Below are 11,802 nucleotides of genomic sequence, written 5' to 3'. Positions count from 1 at the left end.
CATTAATCTTTTTTTTTAGAAACGGTTCCATTACTCTTCCCATATGGATTTACATTTTAATATGAACAAATTGAAATTATGAAACAATTTTAACAACTCAAGGTTTCAGGTATAGCATCCAGACTTGCCTGGCCTGTAAGCATTCTGATGGAAATGAGCTGCTATGTGTTTTGCGAATTCTCAGCGTGAGGCAAACTTTTCTCCCCCCCCCCCCCCCCCACAAACATTTTATGGTAATTTATTGTATAACTGCTGGGCGAAATAATTTTATGACATACGCGGGCAGCGTTTTCTGCTGAGGGATAATATGCTTCTGTAAAGATCCAATCTCAGGTTGGCAAACAACACTGAAGAACCCTTTAACCCTGGTTATCCCCGCTCTTGTAGTGTCTGGAGTTTAGATCAGATGGCGCTACAGGCTTTGAAAATGCAACAAACTCCACCGCATTCCTTGGCCACTCGCTGCGGTTTCCTCCCACGGCAGATCATTAAAAAGCCACAGCAGTGCCCTTTAACCAAGATGAGTCGGATCCAGTCCTCCCAAAAGGAATTTGCTTTCTGTCTCGCTGTGTTAACGCTTTTCTCCCCTGACAAAAAAGGCATAATTTTAAACCCCTCCGTGATATGAATGAATGTCCGCTGCAGGGTTGTGATGCTACCGCCCTGAGCTTCTTGATGCATATACAATACACAATGACTCAATGGTTCGAAAGATGCTGGATCCGAGACTACGGCATTGGAAGGGGCAACCGATCGGACACAGAAAGACCAACCCTAAACAGGAATGTAATGGCTGCTGAGTGGGCTCCTCTATGGTTTTTCCTAAACAAAAAGGGGAATACAATAACCAGAGGCATCATAATGTAGGCAGATCTTTATTGTATTTAATAATTATGACAAAATAGATTGCACTGCATATACAGTCATTGCAAGTTTGTACAAAAGGAGTCGGGTAACTAGTGAACAGTTCGACCTCCATAATAATGAACACACGATTCTAAGTTGCTGATGCTACAATGCCCGTATATATTTATATCACGTATAAAAATAATTCTATTTCCAGATGTACAGTTACAGGAAATAAAGAGTTAAATAGTTTTAACAATTTTATGTACAATGTCTTCCTCCATTAAAATAGTCGATTGCACTGTCTGTAATAGAAATTGCCTTCAAGTATGATGCAACCCTTTTTCTACTAGCAGGATTTTAGACTCCCTGTAAACCAAACAGAAAAATAACACACACACAACAGTTCAAATGTAGCCTGCAGCTAATGGGCTGGAATTTGGCGCTGTGTAGGGTGTTAATTCCAAGGCATTCTCTGAGAGGTGGCTTCAATTTGCTCCGAAACATCCCCCCCCCCCCCCCCTCACCCCCTCTCCCTGACACACACACAAAAAAGAAGCACATTCTGGCGAGTTGGGCAGCTCGTAAGAGTTCTGAAGTCTGGCCGTGCGTTGTTAAGTTTGCCAACTGCCTTCGTAAGTCCGACTGAAGAACTTGGCGAATGTCCTGGTCCGTGGCAGCGGGCTCTGGGGGAGGAGGGGGCTGTGTCCAGGGGTGCCGGAGGGTATCCATTCGCAACAGCCCCATCACCTCCCGGCCAGCACCTCCGGGTCTCCGGGCGCCGGCAGCAGCGCCACTCTGGAGCGCACCGAGCGCCGCTTCCTGCCGTAGCTGTTGGGACTCCACGTGCTCCAGCGGGCCATGTTGTCCTTCTCCGGGTTGTTGAGGAGCTGGTTCAGCCGGTGGCTCAGCTTCTGCACCTGGCACGTCCCCAGCTGGCAGCTTGGCCGGTTCAGGTGGAGCTGAGGGAAGTGCGGCAGCCCGTAGCGGTAGCGCTTCACACGGATGTGGGCGTCTGGGCTGAGGAGGGAGAGAGAGAGAGGAAAGCAACACATCAGAGCAGAGGATTCACAGCCCGTCCCTCACACCCTCCACTCATCCCTACACCAACCCCTACACCCATCGCTACACACACCCCTCCACCCATCCCTACATCTGCAGTCACTGGGAGGAGAGTCATTTCTCTTTATGTCTGGATCACATTGGGAATTAGCAGCTGTTAATGAAACACACAAAAGTCCAGGTTGTAAAGAGCAACTCAGATCACCGGGGGCGTTGGGGGCTGGTAAATGATGGCAATGGTTTTAGGTGCTGCTTTGGAGCGAGACGCAGTGAATTTAGACATGAGCACAACTCGCTCCCTCGCAATGTCCCACCCTCCCCATCAACCTTCTTGGAGAGTCAGACAGAGAAGAGCCTGAACTCAGCCCGGAGGACTCTTCTAGTGGGGCAACTCCCGCCCAGATTCTCAGACCCGGTTCACCTTCACTTCCATCCGCTCAGTCTGAGCAGCTCGCCCCGTCCCCCAGGCTTTGGGGGGGGGGGGGGTAGGATTTGCCCCGAACCCTCTCCTCCTCTCTGTCTCGACCTTTTTCTGTTGTTGTGCAATGACTGAACCCAGCGCCCAGCCGCCCGGTAACAGTGTTTGGCTCGGTTGGGTTTTGCTTCAGTTACCTGGGGTGGAAATTTAAGTTTTCCTTGACGTCTTCCGCCCTGACGAACGGGTGGCCGCTGGCGAGCGTCTCCTGACTCCTCAGCTTGGAGCCCTTCACATCTCTCCTCGCTCGGCTCAAAGCCCAGGCGGTCAACCTGTCAACACAAAGCCACAGCCCCCGGTAAAGGACACGCTCACAGACCGGGTCACGGTGTTAGAATGTCATGGAGGGGTGGGGATAGAGAACTTACCTTCTTTTAAAACCCGAGGCGATGTCCAGTTTGCCATCCACCTGAGCAGAGACAGAATAGGCGAAGCAGCAGCAATACAGCAGGGCAATGTGAACCATCCTCATGGTGAAACCTGCTGGGGGGGGGGGGGGAGAGAGAGGCAGAGCCGCTGTTAGGGGTGTTCTTTTCATGACTCGTGTTTGTTTTGAGGCACATTACTGATCGGCGCTTCTCCACTGCTGGCGGGGTGTCAGCAACCTTCAAACAGCAGATCACAAATCTGCGCTCAGCGCCGGGTGGAAACCTTATGTGTGGTAAGTGCTCTCTGGGACAAGTGTTCCTTTGATGATGATCGTCAACAAAAGACCGGGGTCCTGAGTCATTCGCACACATAAGTTACGACAACGTTACCAAAGTTAGAAACCCGGCGTGGTAGCAGCAACCTGCCGGCTGTACTGTACACCGTTCCGATTCCTGCCGTGTGTGTGTCCCCCACACATCACTTGGACAACATCACCAAATATCTGCGACTACCCAGTAAAGTGAGTGAGACGGACAGACCTGCCTGACCGAGCTAGAACATTTCACACGTACCTCCAAAGCTTATCCAATGGGATTCCCCAAATTCTCCAGTCCTTGTATCTCTGTGGTGTATCCTTATAAAGTCTTTCGCAGAGACAGATCGAGAACAAACTGTTATTCTCGAATCGCATTGACTGAGTCCAGAGCCGCAGTCTGTCTTTATATAATTGCACATGGGGCGGGGACTCAACTGATGGACAGCTCGCAGACAAGACGTGACAATGTTTGAGCACATCCTGCAGAACTAATGCACACATCACTTGATGAGTATAAGTGCAATCAACTGCCAATACATTTGTAGCCCATAAATCAGCCAGATAGAGTGAACATTTCAAAACTTCATACTAGGCGAATGAAAACTCCAGGTTAAACATTGCATTCAGCGAAAAGATTTAAATCGGATGCTACAACAAATAATATACAGTGGGCGGTACTTTGAGAAAAAGACACTTCCCAAACTGCTCACATCTTAATGATATCCTAATTTAGTTACTCTTAAAATCTCAAATGATACTTCTCCCTTTACACTGGAAGAAGTTGTAGTTGTTTGGTTGATGGTGAGGTCTCAAGGTCATTTCATTGGGAACAAGACAAGTTTGAAATTGAAAGATACATGTCAGGATGATTGACGATTTCATTAATCGTATTGTTTTGTTCAGCAGCGGAGTAAAATGTATTCCGACGATTCTACACTTTTTTTAATGCACATGGCGTCAATTGGCCAAATATGTACCGAGTGATTAATGCTTTCAGCTCGTCACCCTCGCTTCGAGACTCCACATGACGGTTCGACGCGCCTCTGATATCTCCAGCGAACACCCATTGCTCAATCATTGGAATGTAAACCGGAGTGATAGTCGCGTACATCCCCCACAGCTTCAGACTTGGTGAAATTTCTCCTCGCTGTCTCGAGGAAGTTTGCATGGAAAACGCGCGCCAACCTTTGTGGCATTACATTGCCTTATTCTTACAACAATCATTTCGACTTCTGGGAAATAAATGGCCAGCATTCATCCCGAAATGTCCATTGTTAACAACGATAAGCCGCTTGTCCCTTTGCTCTTGCCTCTCTCCTAATTCCCTGATCCGGTGCTGGGAGATCCACTTTCCAATAGAATGTTATTACAGTCATAGGTCGGTGTGATCAAACTCTCAGTTCTTGCAGGTCAAATATGAGAAAATTTTATGTGTGTAATTTAATGCGCCAAATAAATCAAGATCGTCACCTCACGGGAGTTTACATTTGACAGGTGATATTGGTGTGTGTGCGTGTTTAATCTACCGCACTGCTCGTATGTCATAACTTGCTGTCTGAGTGAGGAGCGAGGTTGTCTCTGGGAATAACACATTTTGTTAGAATCTGCAAGGCTGGTTTTAGGAGTTAAAAAAAAGACACCAGTTGAACAAATGGCGCGGGGTAGTTAAGCTTCAGGCATGCATCACTGATGAATCAATCCTCCTGTGTATTGTATGTCTGCTAATTAATGTCACAGACACGTTCTTTCTGTGGCTCTTGGTGGCTCAGTGCAGAGGTATGTGGCCCTTTGCAACATTCTTGAGATGTCAGTGTCGCGTGTTCCTTCCAGCCTGGCACCTCACCAAAACCACTGCCGGGAAGCTCACTTAACAACCCAGACTTGGACCTGGTTGGAGTGGGAAGCGGGGGTCCTGAGAACTCCCATCAGCAGAGAGGAAGCAACAACACTGTCCAACTGGATATTGTCCTTTATTTCCTTCACCAGACAGATAAATAGAACTTGTGCCAGAGGCGTCTTAAGCGAAAATTTCCGCACGCTTAATAAACAGGCGCGAATCTGTATTTTTATTGCCGGTATCTCCGTGACCTGATAAAGACAGTTACTGAAAAAGTCACACAGTTTATAAAGTAACGTGGATGTTTTCCATCCCTCATATTTCCCTTTCTATTCTGCCAACTGGAAAGCTATATTTAATCAACCCGCTAATCCCCGACCCGTTAGATATTTTCCGAACAGCACGAGTTCCCCTGCTGTTTGACACTTCCCTTCCCTCGCCGCATCCATTCCAGCGCCGCCACTAATTCATTTAATTGTCTTATTATTGCGCAAGTGTGGTGATTCCTCCCAGGTGATCTCCATTACTGTTAGGCTTCCCTTCAGAATTACCCCCCACGACAACCTGAGTCTTCATTTGGTCCCATGTGGTTGCTGGTTTCTTTCCCAAGCCAGGCTGTGTTTTCATTGAATTGTCTTGCCTCTTGCACTTCAATTATTTCAGTGTCCTATTGAGACAACGAGTTGGGCAGTGTTACATAGCTTGGTGTGATGTTTTAAAGTGAAATCTAATTGGACGTTGCAATGTCAAATAATTACAAAATGTGTATTCTGTCAATTTATGGAATTAAGATGAGTATTTCAATAGATCATATGTGTCTTTTTCTATCAGAATCGAATTCTCTCTTTTGTAGAATATGGATTACAAAGAAAAGTACAGCACAGGAACAGGCCCTTCGGTCCTCCAAGCCTGCGGTGACTATGCTGCCCGTCTAACCTAAAACCTTCTACACTTCCTGGATCTGTATCCCTCTATTCCCATCCTATTCATGTATTGTCCAGACGCCCCTTAAACGTTGCTATCGAACCTGATTCCACGACCTTCTCTGGCAGTGAGCTCCAGGCACCCACTACCCTCTGTGTAAAAACTTCCTTCGCACATCTCCTCTAAACTTTGCCCCTTGCACTATGTCCCCTAGTAATTGACTCTTCCACCCTGGGAAAAAGCTTCTGACTATCCACTCTGTCCATGCCTCTCATAATTCTGTAGACTTGAAATAATGAGATTAGCCCATTATTTAAAGATGAAAATATTTCAGTTAAGTAGTTTAACTGAGTTATCCAAACTGCAGCCCTGGAACTATTACCATCTTCTGTTCAGCTCAAACTATCAGTCTTATTTGTGCTTCTATTTATTATTCACTGGCTTCCTGTGTTAGTTTTGTAGGCTGGAGGATTTGAAAAGGGTTCGTTTTATTGGTTCAAAGAAACACCCTAATTCATTTTATTAGCCTGTAATATTTATGATTGCATTTTCAAAGTTTATTAGTTACAGAACTGCCCATAATTTAAACAGCTGTAGTTTAATTTGAATTGCTGTTTATTTTTTTACCCAGATTACTGTAGGTGTATGTACCTACCATATATGGCGGATTTATTAGGCTTTCAATCAAACAGGTGACATTTTGATGCAGGGGAAGTTTGCTGACATTTTTGTAGAATGTAGAAAACGAAAATGCTCCTTAAATTTAAACCCCCTATCAGTGAAATAGATCTTTCACTCTGTCTATTAGTAAACCCATCAGTGAACAACTCCTATCCACCACAAAGCAAACCAATCACAAACAAAATGCCAACTCCTTTGAATGATATTGGGTTCTCCAATAATAAATATTAGACGATTCTGTTGAAAAGGTCACAAAATGTTTCTGTAACATCACTCAACTTACTTTCCAATAGTTAAAAGAACTTCTGCACATAAAGTCAAGGTTCTCCAGCTTTCTTTGTGCCCTATTCCTGGAATTTCCATAATTGGATTTTAAATTATGATCTTTGAGTTGATACAATGGATTCGAGAACTGCATTTCTCACAATGATTCTGCTGTAGGTTGCTATGAAGCCCTTCATAAATGTTAGTCCTTTCTCAATGCCTGCTTCACAAAATCATCCTGCTATAAGGTACAAGTCTTCGATGAAACTTTTTATGTCTTTTGATAAATCTGTATGGCTGTGAGAAGCAGAGAGAAGCTGCAATTGGTTCAGAACACAGGGATTCAAAACCTCAGGACTTTTTTTAAACTATGAGAAGGTTATATTTTTCATAAACTTTAAAAAGATGCTTATGAAATATCACATAATAAACTTGCTAGCAAAATTGAAGCCAATAGGATGATGGAGGCTCTGACAGTATCTTATTAGAGGTTAAGGGACAGAACACAAAGTATAGTGCTGAATATTTGTTTTTCAGACTAGAAAGCAGTACACAGTAATGTTTCCCAAATGTTGGTATTATGATCACTGCTATTTTTGATATGAATTAATGAGTAAGATAGGATATAAAGGGTATAATTTCAAAGTTTAAACATGACAGAAAACTCAGAATGTTGTGAAAAGCAGGATAGTAACAGACTTCATGAGGACATAGACATACTGATGGAATAGGCAGAAACATGACAGATAAAAATTAATGCAGATAAGTGTAAAGTTATTTTTTAGGAAGAATAGGGAAACGCATAATAGACAACATAGTTACAATTTAAAGGGGATGCAGAACAACCCAGGGATGTTTCTCTACAGGTGGCAGGATAAGGTAAGAAGGATATTAAAAGGCATATGGGATTCTTGTCTTTATAAATAAAGGCACACAGGACAAAAGCAAGGGAATTATATAAAACCTTTATTAAAAACATTATAAACATGGAGGGGGGGACCAATGGCCTCATGGTATTGTCACTGGACTAGTTTGGACCACAATGTTTATAAACATCATTGTTCTGATTGACAGCTACATGCAACTTCACAAATGCTGTGTGCTTTCAGTTTCTCTTTCCTAACCACAGTATTTAGGTGTTTATAAACATTGAGGTTAGGATCAATGGAGGGGGAAGTGTACCTCAGATGCATTCAACTGTGAAGAGAAAGATAAATAAACAAAGCTCCTGCTTGCTGTGTACTAACCATTAAGCTGTCAATCAGAGGTTGGTTAAAGGTATTGGACCATGAAATTGAATGAAAGCAAAACATTTCAAAGACTCTGTGGATTTCAAAGTTATCCAATGGTTGTGAGCATTGTAAGAAGATTCAGGCACTAAAAAAAACTGTAGTGTTAAAAACATGGGACTGAGTGAGCAGATGTGGAGAAAGGGAAAGTACTTGAGGCTTCTTGGCCTGTATCTACAATTAACTGTTTGATCTGCTCATCAGCTGTCAGACAGAGCACTTCAAAGTGAGCAGGCCACTTGAAAGTTTTCACAATACACAGCCAAGGGTGAGATTTTGATCAGAGATCTGTCTAAAATCGCCATGACAAGAGTGAGTTCCAGGTTTCCAAGGGATAGAAGGGGCAGTCCAGCCACAGGACCCCCCAACCTGGGGGAGAATCCCGAGGGGAACCCCTTCCCCACAGCCCGATCCCACCCAACTCCCCAGAGCTCTGGGGGGATCCTACCTCTGCAGCCTGGCAGCAGCAAAGGGGCACATGGGCAATGAACTTACCTCATTGACCCTCTCTCTCTGCCAGGTTAGGGTGTCAGTGCCAGGGTGCCAGGGGACAGTGCACTGCTGGCAATGCCAAGGGGTGGGGCCTGAAGGTAGGGACCTGAGAGGGAGGCTGAGAGGGGAAGCTGGGGGGGGGCACTGAGAGTGGCTAGCTGAGGAAGGGGACTGGGTCACCCTCATGCCTGCGTGGTGTGGGGGGGTCCCACTTTCCTTGCGGTGGGGGGGGGTCACCATTTCCATGGTGGGGTGGAGGGATGCCTGTGTCAGTGTGCTAGGACTGGGGCACCATTTAAAAATAGCACCCTGAAATTGGTAAGTGTAGGCTAGCCAGCTTGCTACCTGCAATGAATATTTTAGCATACTAAAAGTGAAGAAATCCCAGCTCGGTGACCCTCCTAGCACCAGTGGGAACCACTCCGGTTTTCCTGCTGGTGGGAGCACTTAATTTTGAAATGGAAATTCGCTCCTTAAGAGTCTAATAATGACCATGAGACGATTGTCGTAACAGACGCATCTGGTTCAACTAATGCCTTTTAGGGAAGGAAATCTGCCACCCTTACCTGGTCTGGCCTACATGTGGCTCCAGATCCACCGCAATCCACTGCCACTGTGAGGGCAGCTGCTGCGGGGCCCACAATCATAGAATCATGCAATCCCTACTATCAATAAGAAATGGTGACAAGGATTTCCTGTTGTTTCAATGCAACTTTGTACAAGAAATGGATCGCTCTGCAAAAGGGGGCCATTCGGCCCATTGAGTCTGCACCGACCCTGTGAAAGACCACCCCAACTAAGCCCAATCCCCCGGAACACTGCATAACCTTTTGGACACTTGGGGGGAGATTTTGCATGGCCAATCCACATAACCTGCAAATCTTTGGACTGTGGGAGGAAATCGGAGTACCCGGAGGAAACCCACGCAGACATGGAGGAATGTGCAAACTCCACACAGATATCATCCATCATGTGATTTCTGTAAGGAATTAGTGAGTGTGCGAGATCAGCAATCAGTTAAGGCTTTCACGGCCAGCACGGTGGCACAGTGGTTAGCATTGCTGCCTCATGACGCCGAGGTCCCAGGTTCGATCCCGGCTCTGGGTCACTGTCCGTGTGGAGTTTGCACATCATCCCCGTGTTTGCATGGGTTTCGCCCCCACAACTCAAAGATGTGCAGGGTAGGTGGATTGGCCACGCTAAATTGCCCCTTAATTGGAAAAAAATGAATTGGGTACTCTAAATTTATTTTTAAAAGTTAAGGCTTTCACCCTGGCACCGGCAAATCCCCCAAGCCTCCCCACCCTTGCATTCCCTGCCATCTCTCAGGGTGCCATCCAACAAGCCGGTTGTGCAGGGGGACCCCGCCCAGCACACGCACCCCCAGCCACAGCAGTGGCCTCTGTGCACCAGACCCCAGACCCCTGCTGGGACCAGCATTGGGACCAGGCACAGATCCTGCACCCCTCCCCCGATCCACGCATCCACCCTCTGGTCGTGGGGATATCCCCAGTGTTGTGTGGTCGACTGTAGGCTGCTGCCCCTGCAGCCTTGTAGCAACCAGTATTCAGGCAAAGTGTCCAGGCCTCACAGTCTGACTGGGATGCTAGACAGTAATACATGTCACATCTACCCACGGAAAACGACTTGAGAGCTGTGAACTGCTCACAATATGAACATTGCCAATTCTATATTAGTGATAGCCTTCAGTTGTGTGGCCAGAGGTCGCCACAGTCAGTGGGAGCTAAAGGGACCTGCACCATATTATTAGTATTTTTGAATGTTAAATTGTGTGTGAACATGTGATGGAATATTTCAAATACCTGTAAATCGGGCCCAGTTGGAATCAGGTATTTTCTAGTTTACTCACTTTGTATTAAACTTTTTTCCTCCACCTTGAGAAAGTAGCAGCAATATATAGAAACATACATAGAAAATAGAACAGGAGGAGGCCATTCAGCATTTCGAGCCTGCTCCACCATTCCTTATGATCATGGCAGATCAAAAAGTTCAATACCCTGATTCAGCCTTCCCCCTGATCCCTTTAGCCCCAACAGCTATATCTAATTCCTTCTTGAAATTATACAACATTTGCGCCTCAACTACTTTCTGTGGTAGTGAATGCCACAGATTCACCACTCTCTTGGTGAAGAAAATTCTCCTCATCTCAGTCCTAAAGGTTTACTCCTTATTCTCAAACTATGATCCCTAGATCTGGACTCCCCCATCATCGGGAACATTCTTTCTGAATCTACCCTGGCTAATCCTGTCAGAATTTTATACATTTCCATGAGATCGCCTCTCACACTTCGAAACTCCAATGAATATAATCCTCCCCTTATATGACACTCCCGATATCCCAGGAATCAGCCTGGTAAACCTTTGCTGCACTCCCCCCATAGCAACAACATCCTTCCTCAAATAAGGACACCAAAACTGCACACAATACTCCAAGTGTGGCCTCACTAATGCCCTATACAATTGCAGTAAAACACCCCTATTCCTCTTCTCAAATTCTGTCGTTATGAAGGCTAACATACCATTTGCCTTCTTTACTGCCTGTTGGACCTGCGCACTTGCTTTCAGCAACTGATGCACAAGGACACCAAGGTCTCGCTGAGTATCCACCTCTCTCAATTTACACCCATTCAAGTAATAATCTGCCTTCCTATTTTTGCTACTGAAGTGGATAACCTCAGATTTGTCCACATTATACTGCATCTGCCATGCACATGTCCACTCACTCAGCCTTTCCAAATCTGACTGAAGCATCTTTTCATCCTCCTCACAGTTCACCCTCCCACCCAACTTTGTATCATCTGCAAATTTGGAGATATTACATTGAATTCCTGATCTAAATCATTAATATATAATGTGAACAGGTTGGGTCCTAGCACAGATCCCTGCGGTACCCTACTAGTCACTGCCTGCCAATCAGAAAAAGACCCGCTTATTCCAACCTTTTAATTCCTGTCTGCTAACCAGCTTTCTATCCATCTCAAGACACTACCCGCAATCCCATGCACTTTAACTTTACACAGTAATCTGCTACATGAGACCTCGTCGAAAGCCTTCTGAAAGTCTAACTAAGCCATATTCACCAGTTCTCTCTGGTCAACTCTACTAGTTACATCTTCGAAGAATTCTAGTAGATTTGTTATGCATGATTTCCCCTGCGTAAATCCATGCTGACTTTGATAATACCCCTGCTTTTGAAATGCTGTGCAACTAAATCCTTTATGCTTCA

The 11,802-nt window shown here is 45.4% G+C and overlaps 1 protein-coding gene across 1 annotated transcript; it reads right to left on the bottom strand.

Annotated features, from left to right (window-relative positions):
* Positions 1 to 859: 859 nt before the first annotated feature.
* On the bottom strand, positions 860 to 3,445 carry adma (adrenomedullin a). Its single transcript, XM_072466527.1, has 4 exons — positions 3,325 to 3,445; positions 2,752 to 2,863; positions 2,521 to 2,655; positions 860 to 1,866 (listed from the first exon to the last, which is right to left on the bottom strand). Exons 2-4 carry the CDS (start codon positions 2,853 to 2,855, stop codon positions 1,593 to 1,595), a joined length of 513 nt encoding a protein of 170 aa, XP_072322628.1. The 5' UTR covers positions 2,856 to 2,863; positions 3,325 to 3,445; the 3' UTR covers positions 860 to 1,592.
* Between the last annotated feature and the right edge of the window lie 8,357 nt (positions 3,446 to 11,802).

Source organism: Scyliorhinus torazame, chromosome 10 (assembly GCF_047496885.1).
Source record: "Scyliorhinus torazame isolate Kashiwa2021f chromosome 10, sScyTor2.1, whole genome shotgun sequence".
Lineage (NCBI taxonomy): Eukaryota > Metazoa > Chordata > Chondrichthyes > Carcharhiniformes > Scyliorhinidae > Scyliorhinus > Scyliorhinus torazame.
This window is presented reverse-complemented; position numbering and strand designations above follow the sequence as displayed.